The sequence below is a fragment of the Pseudorca crassidens genome, chromosome 3 (genome assembly GCF_039906515.1).
Source record: "Pseudorca crassidens isolate mPseCra1 chromosome 3, mPseCra1.hap1, whole genome shotgun sequence".
In the NCBI taxonomy this organism is placed as follows: domain Eukaryota; kingdom Metazoa; phylum Chordata; class Mammalia; order Artiodactyla; family Delphinidae; genus Pseudorca; species Pseudorca crassidens.
In genome coordinates, this window is record NC_090298.1 from 158,257,006 (window position 1) to 158,277,247 (window position 20,242).

At 48.4% G+C, this 20,242-nt stretch overlaps 2 protein-coding genes, 1 long non-coding RNA gene and 2 other non-coding genes across 6 annotated transcripts; 4 read left to right on the top strand and 1 right to left on the bottom strand.

Moving 5' to 3' along the window:
• Nucleotides 1-654: 654 nt before the first annotated feature.
• Nucleotides 655-15,491, bottom strand: LOC137222181 (uncharacterized). Of its 2 annotated transcripts, XR_010942367.1 has the most exons (3): nt 15,111-15,477; nt 3,222-3,726; nt 655-2,242 (listed from the first exon to the last, which is right to left on the bottom strand). It is a non-coding gene; the product is annotated as an uncharacterized lncRNA (long non-coding RNA). The 2 variants fall into 2 exon arrangements; XR_010942366.1 differs by having other exon boundaries at nt 655-3,726; nt 15,111-15,491.
• Nucleotides 3,589-5,974, top strand: TRIM52 (tripartite motif containing 52). Its single transcript, XM_067733022.1, has 2 exons — nt 3,589-4,389; nt 5,906-5,974. Exons 1-2 carry the CDS (start codon nt 3,589-3,591, stop codon nt 5,972-5,974), a joined length of 870 nt encoding a protein of 289 aa, XP_067589123.1.
• On the top strand, nt 15,481-20,100 carry RACK1 (receptor for activated C kinase 1). Its single transcript, XM_067733021.1, has 8 exons — nt 15,481-15,715; nt 16,723-16,894; nt 17,423-17,570; nt 17,817-17,912; nt 18,329-18,439; nt 18,876-19,016; nt 19,520-19,630; nt 19,994-20,100. The coding sequence occupies exons 1-8, from the start codon at nt 15,607-15,609 to the stop codon at nt 20,057-20,059; spliced, it is 954 nt and encodes a 317-aa protein (XP_067589122.1). The 5' UTR covers nt 15,481-15,606; the 3' UTR covers nt 20,060-20,100.
• Nucleotides 15,978-16,045, top strand: LOC137222868 (small nucleolar RNA SNORD95). Its single transcript, XR_010942645.1, has one exon. It is a non-coding gene; the product is annotated as a small nucleolar RNA SNORD95 (small nucleolar RNA).
• Nucleotides 17,180-17,258, top strand: LOC137222859 (small nucleolar RNA SNORD96 family). Its single transcript, XR_010942637.1, has one exon. It is a non-coding gene; the product is annotated as a small nucleolar RNA SNORD96 family (small nucleolar RNA).
• Nucleotides 20,101-20,242: the final 142 nt, after the last annotated feature.

Here is a 20,242-nt window from a genome sequence, read left to right on the forward strand (position 1 = left end):
TTGTTTTCTATTTTTACAACCCCTTTAAAATTTAAAAATTGTTCCTTGCTCTTGGGCCTCACAAAAAGAAACCGAGGGCCAGATTTGCCAACCCCTGTGTGACCAAGCCCGTGCTAGACTGCCTCTCTGATACCTCTGATAAGTGGTCCCCAGTGTCTGTGTGACAAGTACCTGCCTCCTCACCATAAACTGGAATTTAATCATCTGCAGTTGTGTGGGGTTCTTCAGCCTGAAAAGGCTGATGTAAGTTTCCACGGATACATTTTCTGAAATCAGAGTCCTGAGAAAAACGCACTGGCAGCCACCACCATTGCGGAGCCCTCGTTCCTGAGTGCCCTCCGCTGCAGCTGTTTTCCCAGTGCCCCTGGGACAATGGCACCTGAGGCCCTGTGTGTGCCAAATGGTCTACTCCAACAGCCCACAGCTCCCAACTGAGTTCAGGAGAAGGCTAGCAGTCTTCCTATGAATAGAAGAGTGTGCCTCGTTGCTGAGGATGCGGAATTTGCAAGAGGGCTTAAAACCAAGCCTCCCGTATACCCGGATAAATAACAGCTAAGCCTCACAGCCGGAGGGAATCTAAACAAAGCCCCTCTCCCAGCTGTCACTCGGATTTGAGGAGACGTAATTCAGAGGAAAAAGAAGATAAAATAGGTATTGAACTTTACAGGTCTTTATTCACCTAGGTATTCTTGATAATGAGTGTCCATTCTATGTTCCTTTTAAGTCTCAACAGTTCCTTCAGGATGATCCCACAAGCCTTCTCTCACCATCTTCTTCCACCCATTCCCCCTTGCTCTTTCTCCAGCTCTCCTTCCCACCTGGGCTCTGCTCCCTGGGGCAAGCAGAAACTCACTTTTATAAGCAGCCCCCTCTTCCCTTGGTCTGCTCCCCAGCTCTTTGCCCACCCGCTTCCATGTGCAGGGGAGAACCTGCATTCAGAGATGGGGAAGTATTCCAGCCTTGAAACTCAGTTCCAGTTCTCATGGCTCATATTTTCCCCGTGGCTTCTCAGGGTCAGTCATGACCTCCAGGATGGTTCCCAGATTGTATATGGGAGTTTACTTGCTAGTTTTCTAACAAACACCACCAATAGGTGTCCCACCTTAGGCAGGTCAGACCTGGGTTTCAACTCCCTCCCTCTCCAGACAAAAGGCTCTCAGAACCACTAGCATGACAGGGAATTCCCTGGCGGTCCAGTGGTTAGGACTCCGAGCTTCTACTACAGGGGGCACGGGTTCGATCCCTGGCCAGGGAACTAAGATCCCGAGCACTGTGGCCAGGAAGAAAAAAAAAAACCTAGGATGACAGATGGCATATTATTTTTCCCCTCAGCGTTCAAATCACTTGACCCTACTCAAAGTGGGAGAGAATAGGAGATAAGGGAGAGTTTCTTCTAAGGCTTATCTACTACAGGAAAGGAATATAGTGGCAGGTGATGAGGATAAAAAGATAACTCCAGTGGACACTGTTCAAACCATTTTACAATTAATCCAACTTCACAACAACCCATGACGTGTGTGCTACTATCATCTTTATGTTGCAGATAGGGAAACTGAAGCACAGGGAGGTTAAGAAACTAATCCAAGGTCATACAGAGAGTGACAGAGTTGGGATGTGAACATAGCCTGGTGCCAGCCTCAGGGAAGAGTCTCCTTCAGGAGATTATGCCTGGGCAGAGACTTGAAGGTTAATTAGGGATTATATCCAAGTGAAGCAGTGAGGTGAGAGCCTTCTAGGTGAGTGAACAACATGCCCAAAGACATAGAGGCAACAACTTGGCTTGAGTGTCGGATTTTCATCTCAGGTGAATGGTACTGGTGGCTGAAAGATGGACTTAAAATGAGGCCAAGTGACCCTTCAGGAAACTTCTTGTCCATTTGGAAGCTATGGGGTCAGATGTAGGCTGGAAGGAACAGAGATAGAGAAGACATAGATCTGAGGAGATAAAAACCAGCAGGACTTGATGGTAGCAATTTGTTGGGTTCCATTTATTTACTCAGCAGATATGTAGGGAGTACCTGCTATATGTTCAGCACTATGACAGAGGAGCTATGTGTACAATGTTGAATAGCACGTTTACCATTCTTGCTCTGTGGGACTTAAGAGTCCAAGCTTGGGCCCAGAGAGGGAAAGGAAGGGATCCAGGGCTCGTTGAAGTTTCCATTAGGGCAGGTGGAGTTCCTCAAACCAAAGTGACCAATTATTGAGGGGTGCAATCACTCCAACGGGTGTTGAACAGCATCTTAATGAAGTAGAACAGAACATATCGGAGTGACTTGAACGCCCTAAGGAAAAGAACAATTTCCCCCAATTTTGTTTCTGTCATATATGTGCAAGTCTGTATTGGATCAGTACTTGCAATGTAATTCTTACTGAGGGTCAAGTTAAAAAAAGAAAAAAATAAACCTTGTGAACGTTGGGTGAAGGATGACCGCTCGCGTATAACTCTATACTCCTTGAAAGAACAATCATGCCTTACTCATTTTTTTGTTCCTATAACGTGGATAGATGAAAATGGATGGATAAATGGATGGATGGGTTATGCATGCCTATGATGGATGGATGGAGAGATAGAGGGATGGATGAAAAATGAATGGTTATTTGGGTGGGTGGATGCATGCATGCATGGTGAGTGGATGGTGAATGGAAGGATTATAAATGGAGGTAAAAAGATCCACAGGCGAAGCTGGTGCCTGCTGAGGGCAGAAAGCAAGAAAGGGGTGAATTGGTCTGAGGAAAGTTGGAAGCACCCAAGTCTTCACGCGAGATTCTTTGATCTCACCGCCACCCAACTGCGCAGTGAGCTCGATCCCGCCAGGTTGCTACAGACCACGCCCTCGAGCGCTGCAGCAGTGCAGACAGAATCCTCCCTACCACAAAGGCCTCTGGGCAGAGGGGCCGGAAGTGCACGAGAGTACCAGAGGTCAGCCACCGCAGTCCCTACCCTTTTGGGTCCATCTGGGGACGGGCTTTCCTGAGCGGCTGTTGGACCCTCTGCATCTGGCTGATTAGAGCGCTCAGTGGCTTAAACTGATTCTCTCGCCGCCTCCACCCATTCTGACCAGGCCCTCTTTCCTGTCTGGGGCGGCTGGATGGGCTGCAGGGGTTTCCGGGGGTCGTGTCTCCGGTTTCCGGGGGAAACCATAGAGAGGTGGCCCTCCGTCCGCCCAGTCCGCCCCCTCCCGAGTGTGGGCTAACGCGCCTACATCATTTTCGGTCACCTCTGGCGGGGTGAGGAGTGCCGGCTTCTGAGGCGGAAGCCGCCAGGTCAGGCAAACCGGAAGGGAGCCGAGAAACGTGAAGGGATCCTAGTTTGCACGCTGAGTCTCAAAGGGAGGTGGGGGCCGCAGCTGGTTCCGCCCCCACTGCCTTCCGAGGGCAGCTGTGAGTTCGGGCCTCGGGCTTTCGCGCTTAAAGCTGGGGAGAGTCTGAGAGAGGGGCGCAAGGCTTCTCTGAGGGCCCGAGTAGGCAGAGCAGGGTTGGGGACAGCTTTGGATCACCAGCGTCGCTTGGAGGCAGGCCTGCAGGTGTGTCCCCCGCTTCTCAGCTGTGAGCGGACGCATCCATACGAACCGGCAGCGCGTTAAGATGGCTGGCTATGCCGCTGCTCCCAACGCCTCGCAGACCCTTCAGGAGGAAGCGGTGTGTGCCGTCTGCCTGGATTACTTCAAGGATCCCGTATCCATCGGCTGCGGGCATAACTTCTGCCAAGGGAGTGTGACGCAGCTGTGGGGCAAGGAAGATGATAAGGAAGTCAGGGACGAAGAGGAAGGTGAATGGGAGGAGGACGGCGAGGCGGTGGGGGCCATCGGTGGATGTGGCAACTCCATTCGAGAGGTTTTATACCAGGGGAATGCTGACGAGGAGTTGTGCCAGGACCAAGAGGATGATGAACTCTGGGACGGTGACGGTGGCGTAAGAGATTGGGACAACGTGGATTATGTGTGGGACCAGGAGGAAGAAGAGGAGGATACGGACTCTTACCTGGGAGGCGTGAGACATGACCTGAGAACTGACGTCTACCCAGAAGAGGAGATATTGGAAGAATACGATGAGGACGACCAAGAGCTGTATCCTGACACTCACCCGCCTCCTCCCCCGACCTCTCCACGGCAGTTCATCTGCCCCCAATGCCAAAAGAGCTTTACGCGTCGCAGCTTTCGTCTCAACTTGCAGCTGGCCAACACGGTCCAGATAATTCGCCAGATGTGCCCCACTCCTAATCGAGGGAGCCAGGGGAATGATCAGGGCATCTGCTCCAAACACCAAGAAGCTCTGAAACTATTCTGTGAGGTGGACAAAGAGGCCGTCTGTGTGGTGTGTCGAGAATCCAGGAGCCAAAAACAGCACAGCGTGGTGCCAACGGAGGAAGTGGTTCATGAGTACCAGGTGAGCGGCATGAGGGAATGTGGGGATTTGAAGGGAGTGGAGGAGAAACCAGGGGAGCTGGGGACTTGGCAGTTGAGCCTCTTCTTCTGTGACAGATGGGGCACAGGGTGGAGAGAGATGGGTATATGTGGACGAAGGAGACATTGGCTGAGGCTGACTGGCTTCCCCAGAGGAAACTGACAAAAGACAGTAACTGGGAGCTGACCACTGTTGTTACTCCCTTTCAATCTACCGAAGTATAAGGGGGTATAAGTGACAGACCCCCCCCCACCCCCAGTACTTAATTTCCCTCTGATGTGAGTCCTGAGTCTATACCTGACCAAGACTCGGGGACCTTAATACATAGGAATGGAAAGCCACAGTACTTGTAGATAACAGACATTCAGGACGTCAGCACAAGCAGTATCAAAACAGAGGACTAATACTGGTTAGACCAAAAATCCAGGTGTGATTCCTGGACTAATAGAGCAACTGGACACACCCACCCTCCCAAAGTCTGGGGTCACTTTCCCACCTTCAGTAGGGCCCATTTTCCCTGTAGAGAAAGGCAGAGGGCATAAACATCTTTGATGGTTCAGAATAAACCTCTTGGCCTGATCACTTTCCTTACCTGGTATTTTATCAGAGTGGAAGAAGTTAAGGATTTAGGATCAGATGACCTAGCTCTGCAATTTACTGTCTAATCTTGGGCAAGTCTCAACCTCTTAGCTTTACTTTTCCCTTAGGCTTGTTAAGATTAAAAGAGATCATATATGTGAAAGTATTTTATAAACCATAAAGCGCTGAACAAATGTTTCTTTAGTTTGACTTTCCTCCAGTTTCCTTTCATTTCTTTGGGTTCTGATTTGGTTAATACCTTGCTTTCTAGGCCTGATCTGAGTATTAGAAAATTGTCTCAATGACAGCATGAATACTGTCAAGAAGCCTAGATGGATGTGACTCCTAGCAGTACCCAAGGAGGGAGAGGTTGCCTTCAAGTCCATAAAAGTCTTATAATCAATAGCAACTGCTCACGTCTTAGTAGTGCTTTACAGTTTATAAAATGTATTTCCTCATGTTCTTCTACAGCAGTGACTTTCAAACCATAGATTTTGACCAATTAGTGGGTCTTAAAATAAATGGATTATGCCCAGCATTATTTTTAAATGAAACAGAAGAGAAAATATCAGAGTGCATGGGAGCACAGTAAGTATTGTTTTATGAAACTTTTAAATTATATGTACACAGGTGTATACTTGGTTTCAAAACACAAAACAGAACACTGCCCTACAGGCATTACATATTAGATAATATCATCACCCCCTATTTCACAGTGACTATTGGCAAGTGCACAGTTAAGACTCAAATCTTCACTACAAACCACTGCTAGTTCCATCATATTAATATGATTTAAGAATAAACCCTACTACCATGCTTTCCCCCCAGGGTAATAATTAAGTTTGCTTAATTGGAATATTAACAGGAATCTTCAAAGGCAATGAAAGCTTACTATTAAATAGCCCTTTTAATTGCAAAGGAGACAAAAATGGAGAAACTTGTGAAACCTTGCATTCCGAATGCTGCCACAACTTTGAGAGGAAATTGAGGAATTCCAGAATTTCTTCATCGATTTCTGCGTCTGAACTCTGAATTCATTGACTGAGCATATCAAACGTCAGGTTTTAAAAAAAACAGCTCATCCTTCTTTGCTATTAGTTGAGATTAATCTACTGATGAAGAAAATTGTGCTTTGTTTATGTTCAGAATAAGGCTTTAAAAACTGTGGATGTGCTATTTTCACTAAGCGAGCACTAAAGACAATATTTTTGAAGTTGTATGAAATGAACTTGGAAGAAAAAAATTATAGGAGTATATGTTGGTAGTGCTACAGCAATGACATGTTTTAGATATGGGTCTTTGTCAAAAATTCAAGAAAACTGGCATTCAAGATGTACTGCAGGGCTTCCCTGGTGGCGCAGTGGCTAAGAATCCGCCTGCCAATGCAGGAAACATGGGTTCGAGCCCTGGTCCAGGGAGATCCCACATGCTGCAGAGCAACTAAGCCCGTGCGCCACAACTACTGAGCCTGCGCTCTAGAGCCCATGAACCACAACTACTGAGCCCGCATGCCACAACTACTGAAGCCCGTGCGCCTAGAGCCTGTGCTCTGCAACAAGAGAAGCCACCGCAGTGAGAAACCTGCACACCACAATGAAGAAGAGTAGCCCCCGCTCACCGCAACTAGAGAAGGCCCTGCACAGCAACAAAGACCCAACACAGCCATAAATAAATAAATTTATTTTGAAAGAAAGAAAGAAAGATGTACTGCAGCAGTCACCATCAAGCATCGACTTCCATCAGTCTGCCCATAATCTACTGGAAATCTTAAGCCTTGCTGTCAGCATAACTGTTGTGAAAAATAGTACATTTGATCCCAGTTTGCCTTGGTTTTCGAAGATCTGAATGCTGTTGAGAGTGTTTTCTGTCATATACTGAGGTTCCTTGGTTGTCAAAGAACTTAGTTCAGAGCTGAATTTATGGACAGAACTGATTTTGGGACACCTGTGATAAAGAATCTGTACTTTAAAACTTCAAAAATTGGGCTTCCCTGGTGGCACAGTGGTTGGGAGTCCGCCTGCCGATGCAGGGGACACGGGCTCGTGCCCCGGTCCGGGAGGATCCCACATGCCGCGGAGCGGCTGGGCCCGTGCGCCATGGACGCTGAGCCTGCGCGTCCGGAGCCTGTGCTCCGCAACAGGAGAGGCCACAACAGTGAGAGGCCCGCGTACCGCAAAAAAAAAAAAAAAACTTCAAAAATTAAAACTTCAAGCATAATTTAACACGTTGAGGCTTAAAATACATTGACCCTGAAATGTCAGGGGGCAAACACCAACATCACTGCTCATTACGAAATACTTTAAGTACTTGCCAAAAATCTAGCTACAGATAGCAAACTCATGCTTAAAATGTCTTAATTTTCTTGGCCAATCTTTAGAGAATGGGATACATGAATGTTATTTCCAGGAAAGGAAGAAAGAGAGAAGGAAGGAAGGAAAGAAAAGGAAGGAAGGAAAAGGAAGGAAGGAAGGGAATCTAAAACTATTTTGGGTGATGTGTTCTTGACCTTGTTCTTGAAACCTACCTGCGGTAGCTTTTGGGAAGAATGTTTCACACTGATGTTCAATCCTCACTGAAAAACTTCAGGAGGAGTTTGTGGAACTCAAAGTCTGATTGTTTTGACTAGAAACTTTCAGACTTTAATCCATTCGTTATTCCATTTTCTCCTTATATCTTAAAAGCTTTTTTTTTTTTGGTATAACTAACTGTGGGAGAAAACACTGCAAGAGTGTTGTCAAAGCAGCTTGTGTTTTGTTGCATCTTCTACACCATCCAGGAAAGAAAAGTTAAGGCTTAATAGTGACATGGTTATTACATCATCTGAAAAAAATTTTGCCTTCCAAAATTACCATTGCTTTGATTAATTTTAATCATGAAACTTAATTTTGAAATTTTAAATAACACTGAGGGAGAGAGAATGTGAGATGTTAATGTATATGGAAAGTAAAGGTGTGGGTTACAAAAACATTGAGAAAAACTGATATATATCTACATGCACCAGACGCTCATCTGCTTATTGAATGTCTTCCCTACTAGGTTCAGCTGTTGACTGCTGTATCACAAGACAGACTGTTTAAACTTGCTCCTCTCTACTCCTGTGGCTGTACCCTGCACCTCATCTTCACACAGACTTGCTACACATCTGAAATCCTGAACTCCAATTGCACCATGACCTTAGCTCTTAGCATTCTAGTGCAGTTAAACACACTCCAGTTATACCTGCCCTTCATCTTTATGGAGGTCACTGTTGCACTGACTCCTAATTGTTTTCTTTCCCAATTTATCAGACACTTGTTAGCCTCACTTACTATCCTTCTGACCCTGGACCGCATGATTAGTCTTGGCACGAAGAACTGATCCATGTTGTGGTCTAGACCAGGGTTTCTCAACCTCAGCACTCTTGACATTTTGAGTGAGATAGTTCTTTGCTTTGGGGCGTGGGGGATGTCCTGTGCATTCAAGGATGCTTAGTAGCATCCGTGGACTCTACCCACTAAATGTATGGAGCACTCCTCCACCATTGTGACAACCACAAATGTCTCCAGACCTTGCCAAATGTCTTGGGGAGGGGTGGTGCGAAAGCATCCCTGGTTGAGAACCACTTGTCTAGTCTCAGGGAAAAGTGGTCAGATCTACGGACGTGCCATGACTAGCCTCACTTAGGCCCTATAGCCAGTGCCTAGCACAGGTGTTCAAAAGTGTTCAGTGGAAGAACAGCCTCACCTATCTGGAATTTTATTAAATGTAGCCTTAGCATCAGTGGATTAATTGATATGACCCCCACTTCTCCCATCTCTTGGCATACAGGTGGCAGGGTCAACAGGCCTTTTGTAAACATTAGAGCTGTCTATATCACTGCCATCAAAGGCTAAAACAGATAAAGCAGTATATGAAATTGAGATCTAGAAACAATTAGCAAGAAAACGCAATCACTTCAGCTGTTCCTTAGTTTCAGCAGGGCCATAGGGCAATTGTTTATTTTGTTTTTTTAAGTATTATACAGAACTTATAGATAAGACCAGAGCCTCTCTGTTCCTGTCAGAGTGGGAGAAGCCCTGGGCTGATACATATTATATAACATCAGCCCTTAAAGCACTTCCTTAAAATCTGAGGCTCCTCCTCAGATTGGCCATCAAACTCTGGTCCCTATGCCATCCCTTCTGAAACCTTTATAGGACCAAGAGATTCTATGCTGTTTGCCACCCCTAATCCCTGACCACCTTTGAAAGCTATCCTGTAACAGTGAAGTTAGCACAAATATTTATTGACTGATAAAACAGGATTACAAAAAGGGGGAGACAGGGACACTAGCCCTCTATACCAGCTCTAAAAGGACTTTCTGCAATGATGGAAGTGTTCTAAATCTGTGCTATGCAATATAGTAGAGGTACCACTGGCTGCATATGACTTGAGCTCTTGAAACGTGGCAAGTGCAACTCAGGAACCGAATTTTTCATTGTTTTTAATTTAAATAGTCATATATGGCTAGTGGCTGTCAAATCATGTTGAACTGTACAGTTCTATACAAAAAAGGCAGGTTGAATTCTGGTCCTTCCTAGGACCTTCAGGAGTACTAAAGTCCAAAGGGAAGAAGAAAAAGGCGAAGTAAGACAACTTTCTTTTCTCAGTCAGGAGAGAGATGGCTGTAAGGTGATATTTTTAGGTATAAAAGGAGAAAAGGCAGCTCTCTTTTTTTTTTTTAAATCTGACCAAAATGGCCTTGAGCCGGTTACAATTGTGATCCGTGTGGATCACATGTAAGAGATGTGACAGGGGAGAACTCTAGTGAAAAGCAGCTAAAAAAACCCCCATTACCCTCTTCCCAAAAAGAGCTGGGGCTAGAACCTCAAAACAGGAGGAGTGTAAGTATAAATAAGGTTTTATTTCATGCCTGACTTTTTGAAAATGGGATGAGGGGCAGAACCTAGTGTTTAAGCAGGTAAGTAGGTTCTTCCCTTTCTCCTTTCACACTAGATCCTGACAGAAGGTGGTGAGGAGGTCTTGGAGTCCTGGAAGGGAAAGCAGTTTCCGGTGGCAGTGTTAATGAGAGAAGATGAAGTGAGAGGTTCTAAGAATAACAGGGCTGAAGAGGAGACTGTGAGAGCTAAAGGTAATGATAAATTTAACTTTTAATGATAGTGTTTGCCCACAAACCAGAGTCCTCAGAGGTACAGTATGAGAATCTGGGGCTTGGGGAAACAGCTCATCTGTGCATGTGGGAAGTATAGGAGGAGATGCCACAAGGCTCCTGTTACTAGGAGACCTGCTACTCTTCTCCCCAACTATCCACCTTCCAAAAAGGGGGGAAATGGATACCTCAGGGATTTGAATTAGATATAGCCTTAAAGAACAGGGAGGTTCATTCCTCCATATCTATCTCACTAACTGAGGTTCATGCTTAGGCCTTCCTTGCCTTTTCTCCCATCCTAAAGGATTCAGATCCAGAGTTGGTCAGAGCCTTCTGGTTGAAAATTCCACTTGGCATCTAGCAGGGCCCCTGCAAAGATAAATGGGGATCCAGGTGGCCTGCAAGAGGATCCCTGGAGGTCACACCCCCTTTTTTGTCTACCATTTCCTAGGCACATAAAATCCCTTCTCTCCCTCTGTAGCAAAGGATGGAATTTCTCAGCAGACGCTGGCTGTTTAACCCAGGTGTGAGCAGGGAAGGGTTATGAGAGCTGAGGCCTGTCTCCTCAGCTGTCATATCTTGTAGTGAGCTAGCTAGCCTCAACGTTCCATTTCAACATAATCTCCTGACCCTGGTTCATATGAAATCCTCTTCCTGGTAAAAAGCCGAGAACAGGCACCTTGGGTCACCTTTTGTCTCTCCCTACCACCTAATGCTGCTTTAAATCCTTTAACAAGGCAAGAAGCTTGCCTTCTGCTGGCATTTCTTATAGTCCTGCCTGGAATACACCTGACCAGATCATGCCCACTTTCATAGCCTCTGATTCTGCACATCTGCTAAAGCACCCAGGCCCTGGGGAATCCCACAGTCCCTCTCGCAGGGAAGACCCAATAGAATGCCTTAGCAGCTTTCTAGGCGACTGTTAGATCTCAGATTACTGGCTAAGATGGACAAGGAATCTTTTTCAAGAGACATTAAAAAATGGCATGTGATTTCTTTGTAAGATCTGTTCCCAGCATTGATTTAATGCCACATCCCCACCTCTCACTAGGAAGAATGGAACAGAACCTATAATGACAGTCTCACATTTCCTTGTCTCCAGCCTTTCTGAACTTAATTCTTTAGGCCTCAATCATTAAATAGCTTCTGTATTCAGAACCCGAGTCTAGACCCTGGAGTAAAGGAAGCAGGGTAGAGATGGATTGGAAGAGATGGTCAACCCCTCACTCATAAGGCCTTTGGTTAAGTCCTCTGTCCTTTCCTTTGTAAGACTCTCATGATCCTCTAGGAGACCCTCCTGTCCAGCTTCTGAACTCTACTTGTTTCTAGTCTTACTCCTCCGACCTAGCCTTCACTCTGACTACAGATGCCTTTCAGTAAAATCAAGGCTAGGCAGGAGAGGGATGAGATAATCCTAAAGAGACTGTCCTGGGCTTCAGGACAAAAGCACTAGGGTTCCCTGCCCACCTTGGATTTCACTCTACTTTCCTTCTTGAAACCATCACTCCCAAACCTGTGCATGCAAACCACTTGCACACCTCGTCCCCCAAGCTGATCCCTCTGCCTGGAGCGCCCCTCCCTTTAACTACTTGCCCCTAACTACTCAGCCTGTGGGGCTGGCCACCATGATTAGAATCTTCCTCATACCAAAGCCTCTACCAGGTGCTGGGAATGCAACATGTGAGCAGAAACAGCCTAGCCCCTGTCCTTAGGGCACTCAGAGGAGACGGTGGCAGAACTTAAATGAGACCCAACAAACACTGCACCACCACTATGACAGCATGAAATAAAGGAGCCTCACCTACATCTGAGGGTCACAGAGCGCTTCCCAGATGTGGCAACCGGAGCTGAGACCTGAAGGAAGCTTAGATTTAACTAAGAAAAGGGGGGTTAGACACGGTGGGCCTTCCAGGCAGAAGAACAGTGTGTGTTCTGTGTGGGAGAGAACGGATGAATTGGAGGAGCAAGGGAGGGCCAATGTAGTCACAGCAACAGAGCATGGGGCATGCCAGAGCCAACCACACTGAATCCGCAGAAGGACAGTAAAATGATGAAGGGAAACCGCCTGCCCAGGGCTGGCAGTCAGCAGGCCCTCTGGTCCTGGCCACACACCTTTCCCTCCGTCCCTTACCCAGCACCTACAGAAGCCCTCACCTCAGCATTCAAGGGAAGACCTCTCTCACCTCTTGAATGCTGGCAGGAGGGGATGGAGGCCTCTGCTCCCGGAGATCACGGGCCTCTGGCAAGAAGCCTAAGGGGCTCTTTCCAGCTGTGTGGGTCCTGGGGGCTCCCTTCAGAAAAGGAATAGTGAGACAGACTTCCTTAGAAGAGCCTCTCCAATTTCTTCCGTGGGATTCGTACCTTGTGTGGAATGGAGGTGGTGCCCGTCGGGACGGGAAAGATGGGGCAGCCCAGGGGCTCAGATGATAAGTGGGTGAGACAACACTAAACTCGGGGCCAGGGCCAGTTTTGCCTATAGGGCGTGGGCAGCCTGGAGAAGTGAGAAGATGGCTTGGAGGAGAGCTGAATTTTCCCCAAAGGGCAGGTGAGAGCAGGCTTCCACCTCCCTGAGGTTGGAGAAAAGATGCCCTGGGTGAGAAGGAAGAGGGCTGGAGGCCCGGCCCAACCTGGCTAGAGTAGTTAGTATACTTCGTTGTGAAAGGCACAGCTGATTCTCAAACTATCCAGCAGCGGAGGGACATCACTGTATGTCCCTTTTTCCCAAAGGCCAGGCTCCCTTTGCTAACTGAGAGTGAACCTACAGATTCCTACTTGAGAGGAGTGAGGAGACCAGGTGGACCCTAACCGGGCCAGGCGAGGACCTGGATGCCCAGCAGGAAGCCACGGACGCCCTTGAGGGAAGTGGGCGTGGATGGGACTCAACTGCAGCTGGGGCTGGGCAGGAAAGGCTGCTCCACCACCACCACCCCCGCCCCTGCCGGAGCTACTGCCAGAGGTCCCCAGCGTCCCCAGGGTTGGGGCAAGGCCTCCTTCAGCTAAAGATTGTCTTTCAGTGGCATTATGGCCTGCTGGCCTACCCTCCAAGAAAGGATAGGCCAGGTGGTGGTTGGAGGAAAACTCTGAAGTGGAAAGCCTGAATCCTGCAGGGTCTCTGGTCAACAGGAAATTCCACTACATCCCATTTCTCTCTCTCCTCCACTGGCATCACTGGCTTAGTCCTGGTGGGCTCCAGGGCAAAACCTGAATTCCCTCCTTGGCCCCATAGGAGGTGGCGCTGCGAGAACGTCTCAAGAGTAGAGACAAGTGTGGGGAGGAAAGGCACCTTCAAGGGTCTCGGCCCAGAGGCAGGGCAAAGAGGACTTGGGAGGGGCTGGGCAGAGGTGGGCTGGGGAACCCGGGAGGGCAGGGCTTATCTGGGAGGCTTCTGGAAAAGAGCCTATGTTACAGAAAGGTCCCATCTTTGAGCCGGTGTGAAGGACCTGGCTGGCTCCTTTTGAACCTAGTCTCCTGGTGGCCTACCTCAAGGACGCGGATTCCACAGGGGCACCCCGGGCAAAGTTCAAGAAACAGAGAGCCGAATGAGGTTTCTCGAGGGGAAAAAATGTAATAATGTGATTGAGTGATGGTGTCTTTGGAGAGTGGAGGTAGGAGGTGGAGGAGCCAGTGTTCTCGAGGGCAGAGAGGAGATGCTGGGCAACACATCCCACATTCCACACTGAGATGACAAAGAATCGCTAACCTCTCCACTGTGCTGAGCGCCCGGTAGGGCGCAGGCACGGCGGGAGTCATGGGCAGCGAGCTGGATACTGGGGTGAGTAAACGCAAGGGTCTACCACGACCACAGGAGAAACAAAACACGTGGGTGGGGGTAGAGTTGTGTTGGAAAAGCGACAGGATAGCCAGGTGGGGGCGCCATGGAGGCAGGTGATGTACAAGCCTGGAAGCCTTAAAGGACAGTCGTTAGGCTATGGAGGAGACCAGCGTGGCTGCGGAGGAAGGCAGGGGTCTGCAAGGGACCAGGAGAGTAGCTGCTCTCAAGGGATGGATTCTGGCCTTCTTCGCACACTTGAGTGGCCATAACCCACAGCAGCTTTGCCATTGCCCCTTGCCTTTTTTTCCCAAAGGCACGCGTTCTAGCACGGCTTTCCAAGGTCCTTCCCCCAGACTGCGAGGCCCTCAGTCAACTGCCCCCCACCTCCCTCTCATTGTTTTGGTCCCCACGGCCTCCAACGCTCCAGCTCTGTACTTTTGCACTGACTCTTCCCTCCGATTGGAACATTATCCCCCCATAAATTCTCAGGGCTTTCTCCCACATCTTCCTGTCTTTGTTAAAATCTCCCCCTCGAGCTCTCTCCTCTCCATCCCATCGTATGTAAACTCAAAAAGCAACAAAGAAACAGGTACGTTTTATCTTGTTCACTGCTGTATTCCCAAGACCTAAAATAGGGTCTGGTACCCAAGAGGCGCTCACTAAGTTGCGTGCATTTACTCTGCCAGGCATTTTTCTGGGCGTTTTACCTATCTTAACCCATTTACTCTCCACACCATGTGAGGTAGGTACTATTATTCCCACTCTCGTTTCACAGATGAGAAAATAATACATGTTACAAACAGGAATGAAATATTTGGGCACGCCTGGACCCGCAAACCCCTCACCTTTCTGTGAGTGGTTTGGCCCGAGTATGGAGAAGTCAGAACCCGGAGGTCCTTCCTCTTGGGGCCTTTCAGTTTCTGCGAGAGCTCTCCGCGCTCTTGCCTAGGCGGGAGCGGGCTACTGTCCAGCAGCCCACAGACTGATTTTTCCTCCATCCCCGGTTTTCCGCTCCGTAACCCATTCCTGCCTTAGTCCTGGGTGGACTAAGTCTTTCCGGGCATGGAGTTCCTCAACCAAAATCATCAGAGCATCAATCTCTTGAGGGAAGAGTTGCCCCCGCCCCCTGCGCGCAAGGAAATGTTAGGGTTTAATAGTTTACCTGAGCACAGTTTATTTTTACAATTTAATACCGTATTTTTCACATTGCCCACCGTTACTCACAGTTGCGCCCACGAAATTACGCTCCCTCTCCGCTGCCCTCCAAGCCACCAAGCGGAAAGGGCCGGGTTCGCGCTGAGCCACGTAGGGATAGTGAAGACGCTAGGCGATCCTTACGGGAATGGGGCGTGCACTTTCTCTCTTCCGCTTCTTAGACCTCATGCCCCAACCGTGAGGAGCCTTTTTTAAATGTTCGGGCGTGTTGGTTTCGGAATGTATTTGTAAGGTGTTGCCGAATTATGTTGCGCGGCGGAGGAGACCATGAGGTGGTCTTATTTTACATCCCACCGTGCACTACACGGCGCCACCATCTTGAGCAGAAGTGAATTATAGGAGGGCGCCATTTTGCTCGGGAGGTCGGATATTTCCGGTTCCGGCGCGGAGCTGCTCCCTCTTTTTCTCCGCAGGGCCGCGGCAGGAACGTGTGTGTGTGGGACGCCTCTCTGAGCTATCCAGTTCCATCCTTGTCGCTGCGGCGACACCCGCATCCGCCGCCGTCATGACTGAACAGATGACCCTTCGTGGCACCCTCAAGGGCCACAACGGCTGGGTGACCCAGATCGCTACCACTCCCCAGTTCCCGGACATGATACTGTCCGCCTCTCGAGGTACGGCTGAGGTGTCAGGTAGAGGACTGAGGGGTAGGGGGCGTTGCGCGCGTCGCATGACTGGACCTGTGGGCCGCGAGGTGGGGTGTGAGTTGACCCCTGCCTAGTTGTCAGCACGGCTAAACCCATGAGGCGTCCCCACTTGGCCGACTCCGAAACACGGATGGCTGCCGGGAAGGTTGCACGGTTGGGGGCTTTTTTAAAGTCTCTGGCCCCCTAACCCGCGTGTGTGGCTGTGTGCCTAGGAGCCTACGCGTCGGGCGGCGCGGTGATGAACCCAACATGCCATCTGAGTGCCCATGCTGAAACCCAGAGGCTGTTTCTGAGCTGCCGCCCCGCCGTCTACTCGGTGGGAAGTGGGGGGACTCCACGGAGAACCTCGTGACACCAGTCTCACGGCTAACCCGCGTCTGCCCATTCTGCTCTGGGTTTTTCTTATTCACTGTGTACCTGGTTGCCTTTGGAGACTTCTTGTGCCTTGTGTTTGCGCCCACGCTATTTAAAAATGGATCATCTAAGGCTAGGATCGTGTCTGGCACTTAATAGGAAAGCTTGTTGAGTGGAACACGTTGCAGGGAAAGCATGCAGTCCTGTAGCGCCTAAAGTGACTTCTAATTCCAGCACTTCTTGCAGCCCTCAGTAGTCTCTGGAGGCCCACAGCTAGTCTTCCCACACCCAGGCTGCTGTGTTAATGCATTAGATCTCAGAAAATACTTAAAATAGACGTTGAATTGGTCTGAATCTCCAAAAGGGGCATCCATAACCTGGTAAAGTTCCACACACCTGAGTTAAATTCTCAGGGTACCACTTAGCTCTACTTGACTCTTGAATAGAGAGTCACTTGGATTTGGCTAGTAACTGCAGTCATAGCCTGTAGTTCCCCTATGCCCTAAACGCCCTTAATTAATCTTGTGAGCCCATCAGTCACCTTGAGGCATTATCCAGTAGGTCAGAGGGTGGGCTGTGGGGTTTCTCACTGGGTTTTCTTTTGTTTTACCTGCCCTTAGACAAGACCATCATCATGTGGAAGCTGACCAGAGATGAGACCAACTACGGTATCCCACAGCGTGCTCTTCGGGGTCACTCCCACTTTGTTAGTGACGTGGTCATCTCCTCAGATGGCCAGTTTGCCCTCTCAGGCTCCTGGGATGGAACCCTTCGCCTCTGGGATCTCACAACGCAAGTAGCTGCTCTGGGGCACTGGGGGAAAGCTGGGTAGAAATGAGGTAGATAATATCTGGAAGTGGTTTCCCAGGGGTGATGGGTTCGTTGTGGGAACTATAAGGCAGAGAATACCTGGAGAAGATAGTTGTGTGGCCACCCTCCTTGTTTTTAATGTTATACAGAATTGCTGAGGAGTGGTCTGGCCGAGCAGTTTTATCAGATATTGCACTTGGGAGTAGGCACAGTTTGACTGTGTTGTGTGCTGGTAGCTCAGTCTTTGGATGGTCAGGCATAACGGAGGATCTTGGTGATGAGAGGTGACATTGTCAGCCAATCCCCACATGGGAGTGAGGACATGTCCTGCAATTCTGAAGGGATTCTCCGGCATATTCTCGGCCAAGGGCCTGCTGTTATCAAAGCCATGTCCAGGGTTGTGTGAGTGATGCCGCTCCACTGGGAGAGGAACCAGGTCAGGGAAACAGTCTGACTGTGTAAGAATGTTTGCAAAGTCGGTCTAGAGAGTAACCACGTCCTTCCTTTCAGGGGCACCACCACGCGCCGATTTGTAGGCCATACCAAGGATGTGCTGAGTGTGGCCTTCTCTTCTGACAACCGGCAAATTGTCTCTGGCTCCCGAGATAAAACCATCAAGCTATGGAATACTCTGGGTGTATGCAAATATACTGTCCAGGTAAAGTGAAGGCACGTGTAGGGAGCACATGTTGAACACTTTCTCCCACCCTTCTTAATGGTGCCTTTATGTGGTGATTTCAAGCCTCATCTGGAACCTAAAGGGGTTCTGTCAATCTTAAAGGTTTGGATTCTGAAGGTATGAATACAAGACTGTCAACATCCCACGTAACTGAGGGGAGGGGTGGGGTTCTGCAGTTTCATGGGACAAGACAGTTTCTCCTTATTTCCTTTCCATCCTTTTCAGGATGAGAGCCACTCAGAGTGGGTGTCTTGCGTCCGCTTCTCGCCCAACAGCAGCAATCCCATTATTGTCTCCTGTGGCTGGGACAAGTTGGTCAAGGTGAGCTTGGACCCAGGGTGTAAGGCCTTTGCCAACCAGAATGTGTTCTCACTGCCTCCCAGTTGGTCACTCTGAAAGCTTTGTTCCTCAAGTGACCATTTTCTTCTTGATATTTGCTCATTACAGGCCATTAAATTTTGATATTTGGTCTGAAGTAGCTAATTGGGAACCCAGAGTCCCTTGTAAGATGGCAACACAGAAAGCTTTTTTTTTTTTTTCCCCCTCATTTTAATCCTCATTGTCCTTACGTTGCCAAGACAGATTCTTTGACCTTCTTTGTTACTGATAGAATGGAAATTGGCTATCCTATCCAGGAATACTTTTAAGCACGGTGCCATGCCTTTTATTTGAGCTGAGCCCTCTTGACCCTGATGGATCCCCAGGCCAGGTTCTTCACCTATGACCCACAATTCCAGGTATGGAACTTGGCAAACTGTAAGCTGAAGACCAATCACATTGGCCACACAGGCTACCTGAACACTGTGACCGTCTCTCCAGATGGATCCCTCTGTGCTTCTGGAGGCAAGGTATTCAGAGGCCAGGAGTCTCCTATTCATTGGGGGACAGTGTCTTAGAATACCTAAGATAATGAGATAGCAATTTAAGAGTAAATGTTTCTGAAGAATATTCTGAAAATGACATAGATATGGTATGCTCTTTAAAAGAGATCCTTTTCTGTGAAGCTGGTTTCCTAAAGCTGCTGATGAGATTAGGATCCTGTGTTTTTGGAGCTTATAGTGATGCATTTTGAAGTTGTCAGAGACTCTTGATAGGGTTAGTGAGGTGTCATGTATTAAAGGAAAAGCACACAGAGATAAATGTTGATACTTGAGAAATTGGCTTTGGGGAGGTCAGGGTACTGTGATAAGCAGTTAAGAATTAAGGCAGAATCTTGAGACAAGGTGGGTGGGATTAACATCCGGAAGAAGTCACATTGCCCTCACTTGTGCCTTGTCCACCCAGGATGGCCAGGCCATGTTGTGGGACCTCAATGAAGGCAAGCACCTTTACACGCTAGATGGTGGGGACATCATCAATGCCCTGTGCTTCAGTCCCAACCGCTACTGGCTCTGTGCTGCTACGGGCCCTAGCATCAAGATCTGGGTGAGTGTGGGCTGCAGTTGAGGCCAGATACCTGGCTCTGCAAGCCCCGGCAATGTTATTTCCCAATGTGTCATCTGGCTCACTGGTGGGATTTGAACTTCCTGAACAACTGAACCATCACACTGCCAGTGGATACCTGAGAAGAATGAGTAAAACTTCTTGGGATTGGGATTTGCAGTGGTGGTAGATCTTTGCCTACTGAAAAAGAAGGATGACCAAGTGTAGCAATTTACTCAACCTCAGCACAATTGACACTTCGGGTAATCCATTGTTGGAAGAGGCAGTCTTGTGCACTTTAGGATGTGTAACAGCCTCCCAGGCCTCTACTTCCCACAAGATGCCTGTAGCAAACTAGTGGCAAACAAAAATGCCTCTCGGCATTGCCAACTGTCCCCAAGGGGGCAAAAAAATCATTCTCTTTTGAGAATTACTGAATTACAGATCAGAGAGGCTTTTGAGAGTGGCATTGAAGTGCTGAGTGTCCGGTTTTACCCCTTCCCCAGGACTTGGAGGGCAAAATCATTGTAGATGAACTGAAGCAAGAAGTTATCAGTACCAGCAGCAAGGCAGAGCCGCCTCAGTGTACCTCTCTGGCCTGGTCTGCTGATGGCCAGGTAAGTGGGTCTGTCCTCAGGTGATTCAGCTTGTAACCTTTCTCACTTTCTGCTCGTCAGCCATTTATAAAACCAGTGTCTTTGACATAAGTAAAATGATGGCTTACTGTCATTTTACTGACACAGCATCAGTAGGAAGATTGTGGTCCATGGGGCAGTGGTTACCTGTCTTCAATTAAGACCTTGATTAACTTCACCAGTTTACAAACCTGTGCGTGCTTACTGCCAGCTGTTGCTTCCTCTAGAAATACATAATCACCCGTGAATAGTAGTGGCTGATTAAAAAGAAGGGCCATCTTTGTGGCAGTAGCAGGACTGTAGAACTCCATGGCTCTGATTTAACCTGTCATTTCTCCCTTGCAGACTCTGTTTGCTGGCTACACAGACAACCTGGTGCGAGTGTGGCAGGTGACCATTGGCACCCGCTAAAAACATGGGAGAGCTTTAAAAATTAAACTGGTTTTCTTTTATAGTGAGTGTCTTCTCTGAAAACTTCCTGAAACTCATCAGGTTTGTGCCGTCTGCATCAGATTGGGGCTCTGGTTAAAAAGGTTTTGCTTTTCTTGTTTTAATCCTTTAAGGCAGTGCTCCCCGACCTTTTTGACAGCAGGG